General features: G+C 47.0%; 7 protein-coding genes across 7 annotated transcripts; 4 read left to right on the top strand and 3 right to left on the bottom strand.

Annotated features, from left to right (window-relative positions):
* Window positions 1-2248: 2248 nt before the first annotated feature.
* On the top strand, window positions 2249-3550 carry TERG_00037 (uncharacterized protein; the record flags this gene model as incomplete). Its single annotated transcript, XM_003237995.2, has 1 exon — window positions 2249-3550. One exon carries the CDS (start codon window positions 2249-2251, stop codon window positions 3548-3550), a length of 1302 nt encoding a protein of 433 aa, XP_003238043.2.
* A 2504-nt stretch (window positions 3551-6054) lies between these two features.
* On the bottom strand, window positions 6055-7047 carry TERG_00036 (uncharacterized protein; the record flags this gene model as incomplete). The annotated part of the gene is made up of 2 exons (XM_047747539.1): window positions 6055-6666; window positions 6754-7047. The coding sequence occupies 2 exons, from the start codon at window positions 7045-7047 to the stop codon at window positions 6055-6057; spliced, it is 906 nt and encodes a 301-aa protein (XP_047603495.1).
* Window positions 7048-7878: 831 nt separating this feature from the next.
* On the top strand, window positions 7879-9313 carry TERG_00035 (uncharacterized protein; the record flags this gene model as incomplete). Its single annotated transcript, XM_003237993.1, has 3 exons — window positions 7879-8389; window positions 8454-8537; window positions 8595-9313. The coding sequence occupies 3 exons, from the start codon at window positions 7879-7881 to the stop codon at window positions 9311-9313; spliced, it is 1314 nt and encodes a 437-aa protein (XP_003238041.1).
* Window positions 9314-9696: 383 nt separating this feature from the next.
* On the top strand, window positions 9697-11163 carry TERG_00034 (mRNA cap guanine-N7 methyltransferase; the record flags this gene model as incomplete). The annotated part of the gene is made up of 1 exon (XM_003237992.2): window positions 9697-11163. One exon carries the CDS (start codon window positions 9697-9699, stop codon window positions 11161-11163), a length of 1467 nt encoding a protein of 488 aa, XP_003238040.2.
* A 1460-nt stretch (window positions 11164-12623) lies between these two features.
* On the top strand, window positions 12624-13415 carry TERG_00033 (uncharacterized protein; the record flags this gene model as incomplete). The annotated part of the gene is made up of 1 exon (XM_003237991.2): window positions 12624-13415. The coding sequence occupies one exon, from the start codon at window positions 12624-12626 to the stop codon at window positions 13413-13415; it is 792 nt and encodes a 263-aa protein (XP_003238039.2).
* A 21-nt stretch (window positions 13416-13436) lies between these two features.
* Window positions 13437-15608, bottom strand: TERG_00032 (uncharacterized protein). Its single transcript, XM_003237990.2, has 2 exons — window positions 14114-15608; window positions 13437-14058 (listed from the first exon to the last, which is right to left on the bottom strand). The coding sequence occupies exons 1-2, from the start codon at window positions 15067-15069 to the stop codon at window positions 14013-14015; spliced, it is 1002 nt and encodes a 333-aa protein (XP_003238038.1). The 5' UTR covers window positions 15070-15608; the 3' UTR covers window positions 13437-14012.
* Window positions 15609-15610: 2 nt separating this feature from the next.
* Window positions 15611-20549, bottom strand: TERG_00031 (uncharacterized protein). Its single transcript, XM_047747538.1, has one exon. It carries the CDS (start codon window positions 17500-17502, stop codon window positions 16744-16746), a length of 759 nt encoding a protein of 252 aa, XP_047603494.1. The 5' UTR covers window positions 17503-20549; the 3' UTR covers window positions 15611-16743.
* Between the last annotated feature and the right edge of the window lie 2871 nt (window positions 20550-23420).

Here is a 23420-nt window from a genome sequence, read left to right as displayed (position 1 = left end):
AGTGCCCGGTAAACGAAACTGTAGCAATAGGGGGGGCTTTGTGTCAGCTAGCTACTTACTTGCCTGAGCTGAGTTCTGGTTTCGCAAAACCAGCGCTTGTGGATTGACGGAGCAGAGAGCTGACTTGACCGGGTCCGTCGATCGTGCAAGGTCCTTCTTCCTCCTGGTCAACTGACAGGGCCAAAAGAACTCACCCCTTTTCGCCCAATGCGCCCAAAATAACAGATCATTTTTACTCTCAGCGCTCAGAATTCCGTATGATAGCTCTCGCGACAAGTTACTAGCCCTCCCGTCGACAGTTGAGGTACTGGTCTGGTTCCTGTCGTAACTCCTTAATTTCGTTAGCTTGCTCACGTGCTTGCATGCGGCTCACCAAGACTTATTTTGACTCACAAGCCGACATCATCTTCTCCCTTTTCCTTGTCTTCTCTCCAACATTTAGAGCATCAAACTCAAAAGAGCACGTCACAAGCCTCGGGGCCCGTTATCCAATTCTCCGCTTTGCTGATACAATTCTGTTGCCTCTTCACTGCCCTTCTGCGCTGTCGCTCTCCGTTCGCCCGTTTCTCAAGGTCACCGGATGACCTGCATGGCGATGGACAACGCATGCTGGCTGGCGCTGACATCAATACTTCTACTCTGAGTACTGGTACAAAGTTACACTGAAAGTATGTGAATTGTATGCTCTGCGTTAGCGAAAAGCAGTTAAGTTCCACATAACTATTTCGATGTCCACGAAGCCTCGTTTCAACCGCGTTCGTCGGGCTGATATAGTTACTTAATGCAGGTCACGGACCTTGCAGCTGTGTGCTGGACTGCAGAACTTCTTGCTTGTTTCCCCCCTTCTATTCATTTTCCCTTGAATATTCAAGAAGTTCTGTATTCGAAGCTCTGCTGGCACTTAGCTCCTGTGTCGAAGTGACGAAGTTCTCTTGACTTCAAGCCTTGCAACTTAGGAATACGGGAACCTCGCCAAGTAACAAGTAGTTACCTCTCGTCTATCAATATCCCAACAACCCCATTTCCGGAGACTCGGTTGATTTCTCAGTGTGTTGCAATGGCAGGTATACATGGTAAGCCAGTCAGTTGACATCCATATACCCATTTGAGCCTTACAGCCACACGTCGAAGCGACAGTTGTTGAGCACAAACACAACGATGCCGTGTAAACATACTGCATCGTCATCCCCTGCCTCTGGGCCTATACTTGATCTATAAGCCTTTAAGACCTGGTTATATGGCTCTGATGAAATTCCTCAATTCCTTGGCCTCACATATTGGTCGCTTTACCATCTTGCATACATATTGCATTTTAACCTACCATGGGGAAAAAAATATGCATCATTACTCTTGGATCCCGAAAAGCTGGTTGAGCGCTCATATGCACGCCAGTGTGCGTCAAGCAGTATAACTTCAGTGTTGCCTTTAACGAAGACCTGCTTATAAGATTTCATTCTTTAGGCGAGGATCCACCAGTACGTCTTCGAGCACCGCCAGAGCATTCTTGCAGAAATGTAGCTGCCATTCCCTGTCAGTTTGAAGGTAGGCAACCTAACCACCGTTAATTCCGTTAGTTTTTTTTTTTTTTTTTTTTTTTTTTTTTTTTTTTTTTTTTTTTTTTTTTTTTTGATTTCATAAATCAAAGGAGAACAGCCAGCCATGTTAGTTTTTAACCCATTTGGTATTTGGTATTTCCTTGACACGGTTTTGCAATTACATTTACCTCCTTTGGTCATTGCAGCTCTACCGTTCGATTATTTCTAAACCGCCCCCGGACATGTGCCACAGGGTAATTGTATCACAACACCGCATGTCGCGCATTTGTGGAGCTTTCTATGCTCGAGATAAATTGTCTGTCAGAAGCATATTCAGTTGTATAATCACTTGCTTGTTTGTATCCTGGTTTAGGCTTCTTTTCCACCTTGCAATGTTTTAATCGGCGTCTTACTATACTTCTACGATTTACCCTAAGATACTGACTGTTCACTAAGCTGCCGCTAACGGTATTCCTGGCACCGTCAACTTTACTCCGCTTCCCGGAACTTTTCAGCAAGAATCGGAAATACCCGATCAAGGGCGAAATGACCCTTGTGAAACGGATTTTATCCCGAGTGAGAGCAGTCCGCCCAAATTCAAAGAAGAAAAGGGGCTCACAAGGCAGTTATTTGGACTACCTCTAAGCAACCAACGACCAACAGCCGCTTCTGAAGGCGCTCACTTTGTTCAGAAACCTGTATCACGTGCGGAAATGGAGAACCCGAGGGAGTTTCAAATTAATCAAATCCGCCGTAGGTTCAGCCCGAAGGAGCGCCATGACGCTCATGCCACTCATCTGACGTTCACTATGAAGCCATCGGACCCGGACTTTTCCTACGATCTTACCGGCCTAGACTGTATTTTAAGAATTCCTGCGACCTATCCAGCCTATGGCGAGCCTTCTCTTGAAGTGAGCAACGGAAATCTAGACGCAAGTAAGAGAAAGCTTGTGGAACGAAAGTTCAAGCAAGTGTCGAAAGATGCCAAGTCTGGTAACCTATTGCATTCCATGAATGCCCTCGACAGGCATCTTGCAAATCTTCTTTCTGCTGCTCCTGTTCCGGAGACATATGATCCCCTATCCGCGGAAAGATTACGCTCTACTATGGGTTTCGAATACAAGGCTCCTTCCGATAACCAGAAAAACAAGAGGGCAGCCAGAGTATCAGAAACAGGAGATCCTCAGAGAAGACTGAAAGAGGTTGGACAGCTAAAATCTCGTCTGGGTAAACATCCTTTATTCCTAGCACATTCGGACCAGGTCAGTTTTACGATTGCTATCAAACCGTTTCAACCGATGCAGCTACCAAATGCCCTCCGCAATATAAAAAGCGTAATCTTGATAGTGCCGTCAAATTACCCCGGAGAGCCATGTCGAATCAAGATTCCTGACATTAATGGCAGCTCTGCCCGAGTGACGGAACAGGCATTCTATCAGCATTCCATGGATAGTCCGGGAATCAGTCTAACCGCTCATATTAACTACCTCGCTGCAATGGTGCACAAAATGTCATACCAAGAACCCGTTGAACAAGAGGTAGATCTTCATGAGGAATTAAGTGCATTATCCTTGGAAGAACAGCCTCATGACAAGTGGTCGCCACCATCGCCGCTCGTAAAAGCATCCCAATTAACTACTGTTAACGCAAAGGCCCAAAACTCGGAAGGCAAATCACATATTCAAGTTATCCCTAGGCCTCCTGAGTGGGAATCCCCAGATGAAACTGACAGTGATGAAGGTAATGATGACCCAACTGCAGAAAACCATGCGCATTTGGGGAGTGGCCGCAAGGTCTTAATATCGTGCCCGGCACTTGAACTTCAAGGGGTTGAATTACTTGAGTTAAAGAGTTTGTCCCTAACTCTTCGATGTGTCCGGTGCAAGCAATTACAAGACATGAAGAATATAAAAATCGGGGAAGATGGCCACAGTACCCCTCATTATAGGGTTGAAAGCTGTCGAAAATGTTCAAATCGACTCAGTGTAGGTAAGCAAAATTTCAAGGGGCTATGACTATGAGGTCAAAAGTGGCATTCGCTGCTGCACTCCTCTCAGTTTTGGCCTGTCTTAGTGTTTTCTTTCATATATCTCCTTTACTAATGCTGCAATATCTCCTAGGCTTTTACCGTGAGCTCATGCATAACGGATCGAGCCGTGCGGGCACATTAACCCTCGAAGGATGCACTTCTGCCGACCTACTTCCAAGGTAAGAAAAGAAATATCCTACCTTTGTGAGGAGAAGGGAGAAGTGAAGGCTACGGCCCGTTAAATCCCCTCCTCCCTCATACGTCATACAAAACCATCATAGGCCTGTGGGACTTGGATGGAGCCTGGCTAACCCATACGCTTAGCAATTTCACCCCGACCTGTTCGAAATGTTCCACCACATATCCAGCACCGGGCGTCACAGCCTTCCAAGGAGATGCCTCCCTGACATTTTGCCGCGCCTGTCACCAGAAGATGAGTACGTCCTGTATTACGATGAAATGCACTTATTGTCCAATCTAGTCTCTGCCCGCCATAGACGGGAGCTCCTATTGATCAGAAATATTGGTCTGTTGACAACTTACGAATCGGGGTGTTGAATGATAGGTTTTAAACTTCCTGATATTAAATTTTTACTCGTCGGTGATGTTCAAGGTAAGTCAGATGGTGTTCTGATCTTTATTTATTCCGTCTTCAACATGCATACCCTACTACTGGCCTGATTTCAACCCCTGATTGTGCTTCATCTCATATTAGCCTGCTATGCACGCCCTCATACCAAGTCTCTGAGAGGCAAATTTCTGGGCATGGATAACCCTCAACTGCAGGTCATCTTGTTGATCTTTTCTGAAGGTCTGACGGGGAAGATTTACTTTCCCAGGGTTGCATTTTTGCCTAGTCTCAATTTTGTATGCCAAGTTAAACATTCAATTTCTATTTTATTTGTTGTCATCTTTTGAAATCAGTTAATTATGATCTGTGACTTTTTTCGCGTGTCTTCCCTTTGGCCTCTAACCATAGTTTCGGAACGCTAACATTTATCAATTTTAGATATTTTACGCCCAGGTCGACAACACAAAAAGGTTCGTGACCGGCCCGCAAGCCAAAATTTTACCCTTATTTATTATTCTGAGGTCAAGATGCTGCTTGAGACTCTCCTTCCCTCTCCCCTTCTCCTTCTCCTTCTTGTTCTTAGTTTTTCCCCACCACACACAAGAACTAGATTGAAGGTTGAACACACTGAACCGCTGGTATGCTGGTATACTGACACTTTCTTTTTTATTCCCTCCTTGTAGCGGAATGAACTGTTGGGAATTACTTCTGGAAGTGAGCTACCTCGTCGAGGAGCGTGTACTCATTATAGTAAGAGTTATAGGTGGTTTAGGTGAGTTTCTAAGTATCCCGATCTTATTACCAAGATCTACATCCGTTTAGTACTTTTTATACCTAGTTGGCTGTGAAAATTGTTCCTGACACTGTGGTATTATAGGTTTAGTTGCTGTTCAAGAGTGTTTCCGTGTGATAGGTAATTATTTCTATATGACTAAAGAGCATGGTTTACATGTTCAAATAACACTTTCTAATTGCTTTCGCCAAGGTGCCATGACGCTTCATCCGACCATCCGAACGAACATGCGAATCGAATGATCTGGTATACATTGCCCCTGTTATCTACAGCACGATGAAATTTTGATTTCACCTTTGCCAGTGATCTCTGCTAAATATTTATGTTTTCGTCAATGTAGCGGTTTCTGCTCTCGTGAGCAATTGTATCGGCCGGAGAATTGCGGCCTATGCAGATCTTTGCTTGTTGGTAAAACTTCTACTGGCTTTTGGGAGGGAGGCAAAGGTACTAGAAACAAGCAGTTGATGAACAGGAAAGGTAGGTGGCTATTCTGGAGGAATCATCTTCCGTTACCATAAAAATGATTATGCAGAGAACTAATAATTCTCCTATGTTTAGATCCGAGAAAATATAAGCGGCCGCAACCAGCTGAACCACGCCCATCGCGTGTCAGATAACTGTCAAGCTGGAGTGAATTCTAGCTTGCCATATAATAATTGCTTGATCGACCTATGACACCAATAATTATAACATGTTATTTGATTCCCTTCTGGTGCTGGAAGTCGAGGGTTGGGCTATTCTAGTGTACAAGGTATCTTGTCTTATGACTCTTTATGTATGTATATTTTGTTTCAGCCGGCTTCAAATATTCAGTATAATATAGTTTAACTAGAAGTGTTACCTTCACTAGATAAATCTAACCATATCTTCGAAGCTATCCGCACTCAAAATAAAATAAATAGCTTCACTATTGAGATGAAATATGTTGTCATAATTTGATTATTCATTTTGGCACAACCTGGTCAGCATATTCTAAAACTATTCGTTGCTCTCTAGCTACAATTAATTTCCCTTCAATGATGTGATATTAGCGTATATAGCCGCGAATGATGGTTGGGTAAGCATTCATGCTAAATGAAGATAAGTGATTGAAAAAATACCGCGCTGGCATTGGATACATTATTTCTTAGATGTTCAGAGTTTCCTTCATCATCTGGATGTCTGACCAATCGGCCTTCTGAATACGTAGTATCCTTAGCTTTTTGTCTCCTAATTGGCGAGAGTTTGCAATGTGTTGTCTAGGAGGCTTGATTCTCAAATGTGAGTTATTGTCTTGCGAGAGTATGCCGACAACTCTACACATTTTGGGCGACTCCGCTCTGTGGCTCGGTAAACCCTGTCTAGAATTAAAATTTTCGCCATGGACATGAATGCGGTTAGTCTCGCAGTCAGTCAAAAAGTATCTACCCACCTGATTGAGATAGCTACTATGTTGCCATCCGCTCCATTCTCCCACTAGCTGGGGAGGGTATGTAGGGAAGAATATATCCGAGAAGGTAAATTTTTGGAGAGGTCCGCTGCGGTAAGATTCGGTCACAAGTGCATAAAGCTCCACCAAGGTAGTTCCGGGCACGGGCTTCTCATTTCTGGTAACTGGGGTATTATGGAAAGCAAGGGCTTCACCAATGCGAAAATGTGTTCGAAGGAAAATCTGGTCTGAGCTCAACCCTTGAACTGCAGATGGCTCTATTACATGAGAAGGAAATGTGCGGCGAATAAACGGATCAAGGTTAGTAGACTAGAAACCATCGGGTTGGGGATCAGTATGCTTTACATAGATCACTCATTAGAAAAAAAAAAAAAAAATTATATTGCCTTGACATACCTTTGATCTATGGCTGTGATGATATTTATTTACAGTGGACCTATTGTACGTGCTGGTTTTCCCAAAACCAGGGTCGATATGTAAAGAAATGTTGACATCCTCAAAAGTTTGATTCGATGTAGAAGCTCCGTGTGTATATGTATTCTTAATTTCGCGAAACGAACGAGTCCCCGGGGTCCTGTTATGATCGTCAATTCCAAGAATATGGTTAGTATGTCTATAAATTGGTTTGATAATGTTGGTTGAATGGTTATTACAGGACGCCACTGACAGAGGTTCTTTTCTACACTTCATATTGTTATTGGCTGAAGTGAGTTCAGAAGGCCTGGCTTCATGGTCTGGCCAAGTATCATCATTTATAGGGCTCTAGAGTCAAGACTCAATCAGACTAAAAGTATTTTGGTATGAAAATAAAGACAGGAAGGTAAAAGATCGCAGAGAGTCAAAAAAACTAAACCAAAAGAAACATGAGTGGGTGATGGTGGCCTTACAGTAAATTTATCTTCTACAAGTATATCAGAAGATACAAACTCTTCCCTCCCGCCGAGACCTGGGTGAGATGAGTGTGACTCAGGTGATGCATTTTGAGGGGATATATATGTATCCGCTGGAATAGCATATACGTTCGTATCCCTTGGCGAGATGGCCATGGTGGTTTTCTTATCGAAGGCGCAATGATATGGCAAATTACGTTTCATTATATCATCTGCTTTAGGAAATGAAGTCTTTACACCTTCAGCAGAGGTCAGTTCATCGGAATTCCAGTATTCTGTAGTTCCAGTTGGATGGGTATCTGGGTATCCATCGGAGGAATTCTCATAATTGACAAGGTCGACTTCCATATCTGATCTTGTGGTATTACATATATCGGTGGTATCAACTTAGACCCCTTGTAAGTAGGTAATTGAGAAGATATAAATGGTTATTGGAAGTTGTGCTCTTTATGGCTCAACCAACTTTAACAGGAGGTTTGATGTTCAATTAGACTGATTACTTAATGGAGAATAGTTAACTAGTTAGTAAACCTTATTATGTAATCATGCCTTGTTGCTTTGGCGATTCCTATGGACAGCAGTGTAAGGTGCAGACCTCACTCAACTCCAGAGAAACAACGAGAATACGAAAATGTCATATGCTCTGGCTTCAAAGAAACGAAAGTTTCACCGTGTCCTCGACTCCATCTCCCTCGGAGCCTCTCAGAAACCGACGTCAGCACAGCAATCCTCATCAGGCGACAAGCTCATGTTTGACGGAACAGCACAAATAAACCCTTCAATAAAACGCGTTCGATTATCAGGAGGTGATAATTCCGACGATTCACCCGTTCTACTCTCAGGAAAAGCAATTTCCCGGCATTCGACGCCTTCAACCGCATCTTTACGACCTAGCTTTGTACCCTGGGACCGCGAGCGATTTTTGGAACGACTGGAAACGTTTCGCAACGTTGAACGGTGGAAGCCGCAGCCAGACACTATAAATGAAGTCCAATGGGCAAAGCGAGGATGGTCATGCACCGATAAGAACCGAGTGGAGTGCGTTGGCGGGTGTGGCCATTCTGTTGTTGTTAAGTTACCCGACGATATAGATGAGTTGGAAGAATACGACAGTGAAAAGATAGCAGACCGGAGAGAACTTCGTATGTGCTTCTAAGTATAACCGATTTGAATTAGCCTCACTTTTACTAATGGTCGCAAATGTAGGAGCCCAATTGGTCCTCAAATATCAAAATCTAATTGCTGAAGGGCATGCTGAAAAATGCCCTTGGAGGAACTCTGGTTGTGATGGTATTACGCCTCGACATGAGCATTTATTTTATTAGGGTCTTACTAACATAATCATAGACTCGATACATCGTTTACCATTAACTAACGCAGAGACGACATTGCGGAATTTCCAGACACGATATAAAAACCTCGTGTCAGCCGGTATTAGACTTCCACCAATAGATGTTCTTATCTTGCCTGAGAAGTTTAACTTAGAATCAACGCTGGCCTTCCTGCCACCCGGAATCCTTGATGGTCGCGCGGAAATAAGTGACCCAGCGAATACTGTGCCAAGTAGTGATACAGAAGGTTCCTCGGAAAACACATTACTAGCTCTTAACAAGGCCGCATTTGCTCTTGCGTTCTTCGGATGGGATATCGCTGGCGAAGCAAACGCTGGCTTGGCTGGCTGTAAGGCGTGTTTCAGGCGGTTGGGACTATGGATGTATACGCCAAGAGAAGATGGAAGGGATTCTCTCTACTCCGAATTAAATGTTGTTGGTGAACATCTGGACTATTGCCCTTGGATAAACCCTGGATCCCAGAGCGGAAACAAGTCTGGGCAATGCGGCTGGGAAGCCCTAGGCCGTGTGATGGAAAGCGAACATCGACGGTATATGTGGTCTAAAAATAAGCCACTGCAAGCTGAAAAAACCTCTTCAAGTGAAACAGAAAACATTCCTGAGTTACTAGATGAGGAGACCAGAAAGACCAAAGACAGGGAGTGGTGGGCGAAGCTTTTGCGCGTCCGCCAGGTCCTTCAGCCAAAGGGAACTAAAAAGACAAAACTAAAGTAAATTTCAAGCTATGATATAATTCATTATTTACCATAATATAAATTATATGCCAAATCCCCTTGTAGTTCACTCTGAAAGCGATTAACGTATCCTGGGCATTCATTACCGAGATTCCCAAATTGATGGATAATATTAGACGCGATAGACGCGCAGCCGGCGCATAACTATGATCCGCGGCTATTTTAAACTTCAAGTTTTGCGACCAAGTTTGCGGTTCTTTCCTCACTTCAACCGTCCAACTCTAGCATATCTCAGATAGAGCTACAAGCTATTCATAGTGAACAGATCCCATTGTAAGGTCTGAATTCATACATCCTTAGCGAAGAAAAGACATTCTGTGGCTGGGGCTATAGTCATCCACATCGCAAGCTAGCACCACGCCAATGGAAGCTCCAACCATAGAAGCTAACGGGAAGTCCTCTCCCCCGGCTACCTCAGAGCCACCACAAATCCAAGTTAAAGAAACGGATGGATCTACTCCTTTGACAATTGAAACCCACGGGGACGTGGTAGAGGGTAACCGGAATACCCAGAATGCCCAGAGCCCAAATGAGAAGAAAAGAAAGCTCACTGAGAGCGAACAACAGCAAGACAAGGCGAAACAACAGGAGCATCAACCGCGCTCTAAACGACGGAGACAGGAAGAACGTCTACAAAGGAATAGAAAACGAGGAAAGACACCGCCATCTGCTTATTCTCGCCGCGATGTCCCCGTACCTGAAACGAGACGATCCCCTTCGCCGATTAGGCGCACTCCCTCCCCCGATGCGCCAGTTCGACAGCGCAAGAGGCCCGGTGGAGGTGCAAGGATAAACACCGCAAACATGGAAGCTCTTAGGAGAAGGCAAGAGGAAAGAGACCGCCAACAGCAAGCTGAAGCTGAACAAGTTGCACATGCTCGTGGGGTTCATGATGTGGTGAGGCAGCATTATAATGCTGTCCCTGAACGTGGGCGAGAATGGCGGAAAACAGAGAGCAAGATCAAGGGTCTCCGTAGCTTCAACAACTGGATCAAAAGCTCACTTATCCAGAAATTTTCCCCAAGTGAAGACTTCTTAGCCAGGCATAATGACAGGGATTTGGCTGGTTCCGCTTCTGTAGCGCCAGACGAAGAGAAACCTCTCTTGATTGTTGACCTCGGATGTGGCAAAGGTGGTGACCTTGGTAAATGGCAACAGGCACCTCAACCTGTGGAGCTTTATGTTGGCCTGGACCCGGCAGAGATCTCCCTTGATCAGGCGCGGGAACGATACATGCAAATGAAGAATCAACGAGGTCGGGGACGCCGAGGAAACCTGATCTTTCACGCTCAATTTACACCAAAAGATTGCTTCGGCGAATCACTTGCGGATGTCCCTATAATCCAACGAGTTGGAATTGATGAGTCCGTTGGCCCTGGAGGTTCAATGATGAGCTCTCGCTGGGGTGGAGGGGGGTTCGACGTTGTAGTGTCGATGTTCACGATGCATTACGCTTTTGAAAACGAGGTCAAGACCAGACAGATGCTTAAAAATGTGGCTGGATTACTCAAAAAGGGAGGTCGATTCATTGGGGTCGGTCCTAACTCAGACGTAATTAGCGCAAAAGTTGTGGAGGCTCATAAAAAGCGCAAACAAAAGGAAGAAGACGTGAAGAAGAAAGCGACTGAGGAGCCGGAGGATGGGGAGGTAGAGGATAGTACGGATGTGGTTGAATGGGGGAACAGCATCTACCGTGTGAAATTTCCAGGAAAGACTCCAGAGGACGGAGTTTTCCGTCCTGCATTCGGCTGGAAGTATTTCTACTTTATGGAGGAGGCGGTCGAGGAAATCCCCGAATACGTTGTGCCATGGGAGGCATTCCGAGCGTAGGTTCTCCCCTACACATTTCAAATTTCATTCTTACTCATACACTAGTGCAGACTAACCGAAGATTACAACCTGGAGCTTCAATACCGAAAACCCTTCTTGGATATATGGCGAGAAGAAAAGGACGATCCTGTCCTAGGGCCACTGAGTGAACGTATGGGCGTTCGATCTAGAAATGATGGCTCCATGCTAGTGAATGATGATGAACTAGAAGCAGCGAGTATGTTTGTTGTACTCCATTCTGTCTTGGATCCTCTGCTAACACCCTCGCCCAGGTCTATACCATGCGTTTTGCTTCTACAAGGTGTAACTGCTGGCTCTAGGAGATATCTGTATACTGTCTAACATCGATCTTGAGTGTTTGCAGCAGTCACTCTTGGATTGATAATATAACTCTAAGCAACCATCTACTATCATTTTGTGTATCAAGTTCTAGAAGACAATAAGAAGCAATAATTTAACTACTATATCGGGACTAGCGCCTTCGCGTCGCGCTCTTATCAGATTTTAATCTATCTTTCTCCATCAAATAGTTAACTGGCGCCGACGCTCAATCCAACACTTCGAATGACTGAACCAACACACGTCTCTTGCGATATTCACTATCTGAATCTACTGAAATGCCCCGTACTACGCAGCGGGCTAGCACACCGGAAGCTATGGGTACACCTCTTGAGCTCCCTCCATACGAACCCCAAATAGCACCGCTTACAGCGAACGCAAAGCGCAAGGTCGACACAGTGATTAAATCCTTTCATACGCGCCATTTGAAGATCCATTTAAGTCATGCTACGGGAGCGCTATCAGACTCTGTTGGGGATACTAATGACAGGCTCACAGAGGCCAAGGGTCGTCTGGAGAAATTGAAGCGGCGGAGGCGGGAGAGAGAGGAAAGGCGCCAAAGAGAGGCGGTGGAGGAAAATGATAACGAACCTGGTGATGGAAATGACAAACGTGCTGAGCATCAACTAGAAGCAGAAAATTTTGCGCGGAGAGAGGAAAAACTGGCACGGTTTGAGCAGCTGGTTAAGAATACCACGGAGAGATTGGAAGGCGGCATGCGGAGTCTTATTGACACGGAGGTACAAGCGGATAAAATGCTTGACCTTCTTTCGACCATACTGGCACAGAATTCTGCGGAAGTACCGACAAATTCTCAGCCTAGAGCTCGACGGGCAAGACGCAACCGAGACCAAGAAGACAGTGATGCGGATTCTGATGAACAGGACGAAGAAACCGAGCCACTTGTTGAAGTGGAGGTTATACCGGCATCACGCACGATTGCGGATGGGCTAGCCGATAAGAAAAGGGAATGGGAGTCACTCTCCCTTGCGCAAAGGTACTGATGAGTTCTATATTTTTGCAAATATGCCTTATATATGTGTTAACATGCTGTTAGATACGGGACCAACAACAGCTACAAGCAATTCTATCGTGTTCTTCACGAGTCAAAGCACTCTGCAATGGATATTCCCCCATTGCCTCATCCATCTACCTGGTTTCGATCTTTGGATGCGTCACGAGAGTCTAACAGTCAAAGTAAAAGGCGCAAGAAAAGGCGATCCAAACTTGCTCAAACCGCCGAGGGTGCTATGGAGGAGGATGGTGTTGATGATGAGGGCCTGCAACCTTCATCTTCGGGTGATGAAAGCAATAACGAGAGTGAAGAAGAAGACGACAATAATGAACATGGTGAAGATGATGAAGAAGAGGGAGAGGGTGGAGAAGGAGGAGAGGAAGAAGAAAGCACCCAAGGGGACACACAGGATGCTTCTTCAGATGATGAAGTTATGATCAAATCTGAGAAGTTCTCAATAACTTGTCCACTTACTCTACGACCTTTCGATGAGCCAGTTAGCAGCACCAAATGCCCGCACAGCTTCGAACGATCTGCTATCGAGAGTATGTTAAACCGAAGTCGTCAGAACACCTTTGTTCCCCTACCTAATGACAGTTCTCGGGGGCGAAATATGCGATGCGTCAAGTGTCCTGTCTGCAATGTTTTGATTACAAGGCATGATCTAAAGAGAGATCCTGTATTGATACGACGGGTGAAGAAGGCCATACGCATGGCTGCAGCGGAAGCGGAAGAGAACAACGATGAAGAAGGTGGTGAAGGCGAGGATGTTGAAATGGATGAAGATGACAATGTCTTGATGAGGAGGAGCAAGGCAGCGAACGTGGGAAGACGGGTTGTTGTAAAGAGCGAGAGAACAAGGTCGCCATCCCGTATCCCCGATACACAGATGGAGTAGTGAAAGTTTTTTAAAAAAGTGATCTTAATTAGTTGGGATATAGTTATAGATAAAAACGAAACTGACTAGCAATTGAAAAGACTTAACGACGATAAGTGATGTTATACCCGGATCCGGGGTACTAAAATCCATGAATAACGAATGCAGACTCAATGTGAAAATAATGAAAGCAAATACAACCGAGAACAGCAATCCTCCTCTTTCGTGATTCTTTAGATCATAAGAATGCCATGAGCTCCCTGACTTCGTGGTTCAAAATAAGTATATAATTGGTCTTCGAAGTCAGGCTAATGCAGGTAGGTGTGCATGCTTCCCTTCCCACATCTGTTCTTCATTACTTCTCCTCCTACTTCTTCTTCCCCTCCTCCCCAGGAATGGAAGCTCCCACAGATTCATTCCTTGTAACAATGTTGCTAGTATCCGTATATAAACGCTGATTGATGATGTTCCTTGAGTGTTGTTGTTGTTGTTGTTGTTGTTGTTGTTGTTGGGTGTTGGATCTTCCATGCATGAACCGGTGGAGAGCTTCATCTTACATAAGGGCTGAAGTGGATACTTGTCACTCACTAGCAGTTCAAATTCTTTAATCGAACAACATCAAGTAATCAGGTTAAGGTAGTCGACGACGATGAGTGTTATCATGCTGATTCAACGTTATTAAGACGACTATATATGTGTCAAAAGGAAAGGAGACTCACGCATGTGGAGCAATGCGAACATAATATGTTCCGAAGCCGCGGTAGAACCTCAGCCAGCCCTCTTCACGAATGACCTTCGCAGCACAATCGAATACCCCCTTGTATGGCAGGACACCAGTCTTTGGATCCTTGGTTTGCTTCTGCAGTCTGGTCTTCACAAAGTCGAAGGGAAGAGACATGAAACTGGCAAAGAAACCGGCAATGGCAGATGCCGCAAACGTCCTGTTCTGCGCCGAGAGATTGGTGTGAGTCTGCAGCTGTGACTTGGCCTCCGAGAAAAAAGTGAGCTGGCCAGAGTTCAGGGCCATGGCTCGAACAACGGTTGGGAAGGCTCCTGCCCATAGGGCCGAGATGCCTTCAGTTCGCGAAATACGCACCAACGCATCGACGACGGAGGTATAATTTGCACGAGAAGCAGCGGGCTTAAGCCCATCGGACTGCATACGGATGAGGGCAAGGTCGGCTGGATTGCCTATCATGGCAGCAAGACCACCGGCGGAGAGACCCGCTGCTGCACGCTGGACGAAGGTTACCTTCTCTCTCCTGGAGGCGGCTCGCCCGTTCAGTATGCCCATGAAAGTGTCGAAGAAACCCAGACGAGCGGTGGTATAGACGGCCTGGCGGAGCAAGCCGGCTGAAAGACCCGTGTAAAGATCTAGCACACGGCCCGAGGTAATGATCTCGCGGGCAACGCCTATGGCACTGGGCTTTGGACCGGCCTTAACGCCCTCTCCCGCGAGCTGGAGGCGGACCTTGATCATGTCGATAGGCTGGATACACGCTGTGGCCGTCATCCCAGCTACACCACCATTGAAGAAAGGGAGAGCAGCCCGGACGAAGGGAGAGTTGCGGAAGGAGGATGTGGAGGAAGACGAGGGCGAGGACATGGCTGCTTTCGTCTCTGTGGCTGCTTTGGCTGCTGCAGAGGTTGCCGTTCCCTTGAGAGGAGAGGCCATGGCTATAGCTGTGACGAGACTTCTGCTGTAGAGGGTGAGGGGGGGGCTGGAGGTACGTCCTTGGGCGCAGTATATATACACGCAGGTGTATATATCAGCCGGCAAAGTGGAGGCTGGTGTTGTTGGGGTAAATTAGGTAGGTATCTATGTATAGATAGCTAGCTAGGCGAGGCGATACTCCGTCACGGCAGCTTGTGGTTAGTTGCCCATTGGCCGCACAACACGACAGCACAACGGCCAGGGAAGAACACTGCTATCTCCCGTCACTCGCAGGCGTAGCAGATGAAGCTGGCGATGGCTCTACATCTCGAGGCAAAAGGGCCAAACCGCGGAGTCGCTACCCTGCGAGAAGACGGGAGCAGTCAAGTCACATGATGGCACGTGTCAACCCCGCTCTAAGTAGCTAGTACTTCTGACTAAGCAGGCCTGCCACGCTAACGGCGAGTACCTGGTACTTCCACTTTGGGCACGTCATAAGAAGCGCCGTCGACAATCAAGGCCGGTATCAAGATATAAACAGCAGCGCGCATGCCTGTCCGGAGCCAGCAGTCACGACATAGCTAACTCGTTGGCCGGGCAGACGAGGCTACTCAACAGTCGAACTGTTGGTGAGCTAGTAGATAGCTCCTCGCCAGCTCGGATAATTTGGCCGCGGGAGGCACAGCGGTCCTACGGCATAGCTTGGTCCAACAAGCCAACCATCCTGCATCTGCTCCGTCTACAAGCTGAGCCCGTGTCGCCCTCGTCAATATCCCGAAGCTCAGCTGGCCCCGGATACTTCTGCTCTCCTTTCCCGCGGCCACGGAAAACCCCTTGGACTCAAAAGCCATTGTTCTGGGTCAATGACGGACGTCGAGCGAGCAAGCAGACGACGGGCGACGGATGATGGGATAAGTTACGTAAAAAAACAAAACATGGGTCGGGAGCATTAAATATAAGCTATCTCGTCGATAGGGACGGATGTCTCTACGGTGCCGCCATGTCTGCCTACCTGCTGCCTGTCTGTATGCATGTACAGCGGGAGAGGGATCTCCGTTCTTCACAGCCTGCCCAACGGTGCCCGTCTGATACATGGGAATGGCCGACGCATCGCGATTGGGAGAGCCCCTGGCCGAGCCCCTGGCCTAGCCCGTCATCCTCTCATCCTTTTCCAAGGGCCGGGAGGGTACCGGCTCTCAACCTAACAGGAGTGGTGTTTGGCACTAAACAGTTCGATTTTCCACACTTCAATGGCCTGGTCAGAGGTATGTGCGCTGTGCATAACCAGAAGTCTCGGCAAGCTTCCGTTCTACAGTGGTAGTCCTTCTCCCATATATCAGGCATTATTAGTTAACGTGTTACCTTCTGCGTTGCGGACTGGACCACAAACCAGTGTCCGAGGAACAGAAAGCGGGTATTTAATAGTTACGCGGAATTGACATCTAAAAAGAATTGTTCAGAATCAACAACTGCTAAGTCCTAGTTAGCTATATAACCTGCCTCTTACAGTGGGTCAGCGGTTGGTCGGGAAGTTAAGCTGGCTTTCCCTCTGCATTTCTTCCTTCATCTTCTCCCTCTGCAGCACAATTCTCTTCATTTGCGACTGACGGTCTATTTTTCGTCATCAAGACATCGGTTACCTGCGGTGGCTGACATAACCAGCCAGTTTGTTCCTCCCGCCATAGTCAGCTTGGATCAAAATCCAAATGCAAGCCGCTTCCAGACTCCCTCCATGTCCTGGCAGAGTGTTATGAACGAGTCGTTTTGTAATTGCTGGCATACCCACGACTCGATCAGATCGGATCGTTCGGCGTTCGGGCGCGAAGCGTAGCTCGACAGATCTTCACGGGTAAATGGAAGGAGGCCTGTGCTCTTGGAGCAGCCGATATCCTTCTCTCCTAGTGCTGCGCCATCTGTGATGGTGATCGTGTCTTTTCTCACCCCGTGTTTGCTCCCTTTGCTCCCTCCCTTCTGCGGCGAAATGCTCGGAGATGGAAGGAGGGGCATTGGAATGTCACGGCTAGATTCACCTTCTTTCTCGCCTTCTTTGCCCCTCGTCAGACTGTGGCTGGCTTGTTGTACGCTCGGTCCTGCCGTTGACGTATGTGCTGTCCTGGCTACATTCTCTGCAGCTGCTGTGCAAGCATTATGCTGGCCACCTCTTCCCTGGCCAACTCTGCCTGTTTTCTTGGGGCTAGGAACCCCTGATGGAGATCTTCCAGCAAGCCTTTTCTTTGTCTTTGCAAATGGCAGGTCTCGCTTTGGCGGCAGAAGCTGGCTAATAGAGTCCGAAGTGAGGAATGTTGGCGCTGTTGATGGCCGAGGAGCTGATTCAGCCTGTACTTTTGCTTCTGCTTCTGCCTCTGCTTGTGCCTTTGTCTGTGGCAACTTTAGACAGTGCGACTGTGCCGTTACCGAGCTTGAGCGAGCCATAGGTAGGTTTGGGAGAGTCATCGATGACTCCTAATTTACGCGGTTATTTCACCCTCAACTAGACTTTACAGAAAGAGGGAGTACTTACCATAGATGATGGCCGCGTTTCTGCAAATGCTGATGACGCCGGTCGAGTGCTCAATCCATCCGTATAATAACACGAAGATGTTATTATTGATTCTGGAGTCGGCGGGACATTACGAGGGTCCGTCCCTGCATACCCGGTCCTTAGTGCTGGAGTCGTATATGGTGACACCTGTATCGCTGATGACGGTGGCTCGGTTATCGGACATTTTGCTTCTTTCAGCACAGCTATGGCTTGGTTATAATCTGCTGCAGAGGCAAATTTCACTTGGAATCGACGTGTCTAGCAAAGTTAGCACTGTAAAATCGACATCAAAGATGGCCCGTGTAAATACCTGATTAGCAATGGACGGATATCGTATAGCTAGACATGGAGTCTTCACAACTATAGCCACTGGCGCCTTAGCATCTCCCGCTGATATCGACGCTCCTCTCTGTGCGAGGAATCCTAGATCAAGCTCCTCCTGCACACATGCCATACCCAGTCATATTAGCCATTCCTCCGGCCACACCCACGAGCTTTATTCGGGTGGACATACCAACACCTCATGCCCTTTCAAAACCTTCAGCAGCTTGCCCTCCCTTGTCCACTTTGATGTCTCGTCTCTTACACGTATAGCAGAGAAACTGACCGACAGGTCGGAGCCACCAGATAGATGTGTCCATGCCAACGGAGCGGTACGGTTCGCAGACGTTATAGCGTACGAGAACTTAAGGATTGGCAGGTTCAGCGTTCCGTCATGAAGTGCGGTGGAGGGAGGGTTGGAATAGGACATGCTGTCTTCTCCCTGGCTGTGACAAGCAGAATATTTCTATAGGAATCAGCGATGATCTCTACTTTTCCCGCATTATCTTGTCTTGATCTGTTCGGTAAATTCTCTATCATCTCAGCCGTAAGTGATGGTGTTGCTGGGCCGTTTTGCAGTGAAGTTCTCTCCCCGCCATCTGTATCCCAAAGCGGAAGACACTTCGACTTCAACGTCAACCTCACAGGTTCCACATAACGATATTGAACAGCTTCAGTCAGTAACCATGCATCGTTACCCGCTACTTGGAATATGTATTTTGTTTCCCGGTCTCTTGATATGGATTTGGTATTCAGGAGATCTTCAAGGCATCTCGCTTGTGCACTCTGGTTGACTACTACTACTAGAGTAGTAGTCCGAATATCAAACAGCATAGAGGAATAGTTCACCAGGTAAACCCATGGGTCACCAGCATATCTGTCTCCTCGAAATCGCCTTGAGTGTATCCTCTCCGCGGACATATGGCACCAGTACCGATTTCGTCGGCAACTGAAATCCGGGATCAAGCTATTCTGCTATACTATAGGCATGACGCTGAGCTACAGACGGGATACCTAGAAGAGAAACTCGACATTCATTGACCATCACTCTTTGCCACCGTACATACGCGATAGAGTGCTGTCTGAAACAAACGCAAGCACGACGAAGTACAACTTGGTCGATTTCTATGTGTCATGACGGCAGATAGCGATATATTCAAGCCAGGCAGATTCCCTGCTCTTGATCTGGATGAATCCCATTAGAATTGCGGGAATACTGAATGAAGTCTAAACCAGGGATTGGGTTGGTGGTATTGGGCTCACAACCCTAAGCAGGGGTGTCTGACTGCATTCCAAGACCATGGATGAGGAATAAGGCAATCCAGGGGCAAGATCCCCATGCATCGTCTGATCATGCATGAAAATCACCTGAGAAAGGCAGACGGCGAACACCGCAATACTAGCTAATCTTCTTTGAAGAGCAAGGAGGGTATAGATAAGCATACTGGGAGAGTTGGATCTAAGTGGAGTTGGCGGCTAGGGTATCTATATTTCTGTTTGTCTCAATTTTTCTATCTAGGCTTCTCTGTCTCGCTATAGACTGTGTGTGAGAGTGTGTGGGTCAGATCATGAAAACTTCATCTATCTGTAAGAATTCCACTTCTATGATGGGCCTTGGTATGCATGAAGTATGAGGCATTTAGATATGTGTTCGAGTCAGGACAGTGTAAACCATCTCAGGAACATGAAACAGCTTTGCTGTGCCGCAATTCATGTATAACCGACTTTGGTGGGTGGGTATAACGACGTCTGCATTAGCCGTTCTGAGAGATGGAGTTCACTTGGGAAAATACTATGGGGGCAAGGCAGAATTTAGGCCCATCATACCATACCTCCGTCAAGGTCAAGACTATGACTTGATGATAACATTTATCATGGCCAAGGAAAAGGGTAAAAAAAAAAAACACCTCATAGGTCGATGTATAAGCGTTGTAGTAGTGCATGATATGATACAGGCCAATCTTTATTATCCTGCTGCGGCTTCTTGCATCGTGGTGCCTATGCATTCACATGGGAATTTCTCCGTACTAGGTGAATGCAAGAGTAACACATGGTCAAGGGAGCATGGCCTTTTTCAAGACAAATCACATTATTTGATCATTTCTTGCCCCGTAACCATCTGCGATGTCAGAGGGGCTGGAAGGGAACAAGGTGATATCCCCAATGTAAACATAACATGTCAGCACAAGGGGATCTGAAGCGGCCACAGATATGCTAGTCTAGCAGACTAGACGTATTCCGGCAATAATAGATAGACGGGGCCAAATCTAGTGATCAATCACACCAGGGAAACAATCCTATGAATGGCACTAAGTGGACCGGGCCAGTAAGGGGAGCAAGAACTCTAACGTCTCTTGCGTGATAGGTGCTAAGGACGAAGGAGAACGCCATCATATCCGGTATCGGAAGATGTTCTGTGGCAGAGGAAGACAGAGGCAGTAGGAGCATTGTCGGTGACCATAGCTTGGGACTAGTGCTTCCGGATTAGGATAAGCCTCCACAAGGCTTGTTTTAAACAAAGTGTGGCATTGGAGTGTCAAATTCTGCGGTAGAAGAAGCTAACTGATTTGAGGGGTTGGATCAGCCTTACCTGGGGTAGTCATAGGAGGAGAGATCCACGGAAACGATACCCGATTAAAGGCAAAGCATAAGGGGAAAGGGGGGGGGGATAAAGAAAGAAAGAAAAATAGATAGATATTCGGCACTGGTGTCTATTAGTCTGAGGGTGTGATAAGCCGAAGTTATCTGAAGGATGTGTGGGTAACCAACAAAAACGACGATGGTTCCCGGCGATATGGCGATTGGGTATATACATAGTGTTCCCCATCTAAGCCGCAGTGTTACGGGGCTGTTGTTGGCTGTCCCGTGGAGGATATTATCTGCATATGTAGTGAAACGCGGTTGGTGTGCCGCTAGGCGAGCTCATAGGTTACGCAAATGGCATGTTTTCCATAGCTAGAGGTTCAACAAGGCATACGCCATTATCATCGGTGCCCCATAGTAAAAGTCATATGGGAGCCACAACGGCGCTAGTTGGGCAAGAAAGGGTAGCTTTTTGAGGGAGGGTTGGAACCATTCCTATTCCGTGGCTTTTCGAAGAGGAATCGGATAGCCTTATTGGGTTGCTGATTGGGTCGCTTATAGCGGTCATCTTCAGTTGTAGGATGGCTTTGTTCCGTTTTTAGTATAGAGCTAGAAGGATGGTGGAATGTTCCATAGGGGTGGCTTGGCTAAGCCAAGCATCTGTCATCTCTCTTGACAAGACGTACTCCGTACGGACGGGCTGATATCTGAAAACTAGCTAGTTTAGTTGGATGAAGAAAGTCGAAATGTTGATTGTTCTTTTTGACCACGCCAAGTTCTGATCCAAGGTTGAACGAGTTTAGTTAACTTTTTGGCCCCGAAGTGGGCAAAATTTTAGTGCAACCGACGGGATGTTGATATCTTTTGGAGAATTTGGGCGCTAAGGTGAAAACAACCTATCTCACCCCTCCCCATGCCTCGTCAGCTGGTTTGCATTGATCATCTCGGGGGAGGGGGGTGGTGACGAAAGAGGCTTGTGCCTACTCATCAGGGCCGGCCGCTGCTGTGAGTTGTGCTTTGCTCCGTAATTCCCCAGTGGCGGAAGGGACAGTAATGTCAGCATGAAAAGGACGTGCGCCAGCAGGAGAGATGCGCTGAGGTGTTTAAAGAAGACGATGCGTATGTAGATCGCGGAGTGATGTTAATGTTAATTTGGATCTGGGGATCGGACATATGGTAAACTTGTTAAACTGGGGAGTTCTGGTAATCCCAGCCATTGCTTGCATGCAGTGCGCAACATTCGGGAGCTTAGGAAGACGGCCAGCCTGTCTTCATTCGGCAGCAGGCGACTTCGTCTGAAAAGAAAAAGGTAAACAGAAAAAAGGAAATATAATGGCAGTTGGACTTGAATGATGTACGTAGAGAGTTTGAAAGTTTGAAGTATGGAGGTTAGGACTGCAAGGATTCATACTTCTGTCTTTCTCTAGAGATGACTTGACGATGCCAAGGAGCATATTCCGAAGAGCCTGGCGATAATCTGCGCAAGGATCAAGACGAAAGACGAGCTGTCGATCAGGAAATACGAGTCTGGGAGAATTCTTCAAAGCGGATGGATGGAGACTGCCCCCCCTCATCTCAAACGTGGCGGGGAACCTTCCCATTGATAAGAAAGAAGAGAAAGTTTATGAGATATCAATGGCCGGAGCGCAAGTGCAGGGAAATGTCACAAGCATACTCCGGGGATCCACATAAAATGCATAGTGGGATTGCAAAGTGCCTGGCAGGGTAGGGGGGGGAGGGGGGAAGGGAGCGGAGGAAACGGGGCTCAGGCAGGATGAAAGTTTCATGCCCTGTTTCCGGGCCTTCGACATCTTGGAGAGAAAGACTCGGTGCGAGAAGGGAGGGGAAGATGCATGGTAGTTGTGATACTAGCGCAAATCGTCTTTACGGCACCCAGGAACGAACCATGGCCAGCAGAAGACGGTTGGTCGGTTATTGTTGTGTAGGCCGTAGTGGTCGTCACGAGTATGGAGTAAGTCTTAGAACGTCCACTTTCAACCCTTTAGCGCTGTTCTTGAGGCTGAGCTGGCAGTAGTTATGCAGCTGTTGCCTATATGTATGTCCTTCCAGTGCTACTATGTATAGTATTGCTGTGTGCTGGTTCGTTCCCTTCTCAGCGGAAGAATGGAGACGGTATCTCGAACCTCTCCTCTCTAGTGTAGACAAAATCGGATGACGATGGATCAGATATCGAAGTCTCCTAAAGCGGCTATCGGCTTGTATCCTCTTCCCCCAGGACCCAAGGGCAAGAGACGATGCAAAGCCTCCAACCTTTTTAAATAGCTCAAGGTTCTCAGGAAGGTTCGCAAGATGCCTCCACTTTTTCCTCTTCGAAAGGGGGCCAGCAAGCACAAAAAACGAAGCCAGAGAGTATTATACGCCATGCCCATCGTAAGAAAGCAATCCCAACATCGGAACCAGGCGGGGTGGAAGGGGGTTGGAAGGAAGATGTACCTTCTCATGCATGGATGTGGTGGGTGGCTTGGGAGGGCCAAAACAAAAAAAAAAAAAAAAAATCCCCGATGACGTTCAAGAAGCCTTTTTTTTTTTTTTTCTCCCCTTCTCCATGCCTTCCTGATGTCGAAGCATAAAAAGGTCGATGTTGTTGTTTTATGCTTGCTTTTTGTTTCGTTGGGAACCAAGAAGCTGGCCTAGCTACGGCCAAAAGCGGAAATCCCATGGAAGGCTTCTGGAATCCACAGTCCACAAAAGCCCATGCCTTGATCCAATGAGGACCGGACAGCGCGGACAGGGAGGGAGGGATGCTGATGCTGATGGATGCTGAGAGACGCTGAGCAGGGGGACAGGACAGGCCTCTGTGTCTCTTGTCTCTGGTGCTTTTTGCTCTTTGCTTCTTCCATTGCTTCTGCTGCCTTCGAGATAGTTATCCTTTCTGAGGGGGAGAAGTCCAATGAGCAGCGTATCC

This window comes from Trichophyton rubrum, assembly GCF_000151425.1.
Source record: "Trichophyton rubrum CBS 118892 genomic scaffold supercont2.1, whole genome shotgun sequence".
Classification (NCBI taxonomy): domain Eukaryota; kingdom Fungi; phylum Ascomycota; class Eurotiomycetes; order Onygenales; family Arthrodermataceae; genus Trichophyton; species Trichophyton rubrum.
Note: the sequence above shows the minus strand (reverse complement) of the source record. Positions and strands in the feature narration are given on the sequence as shown.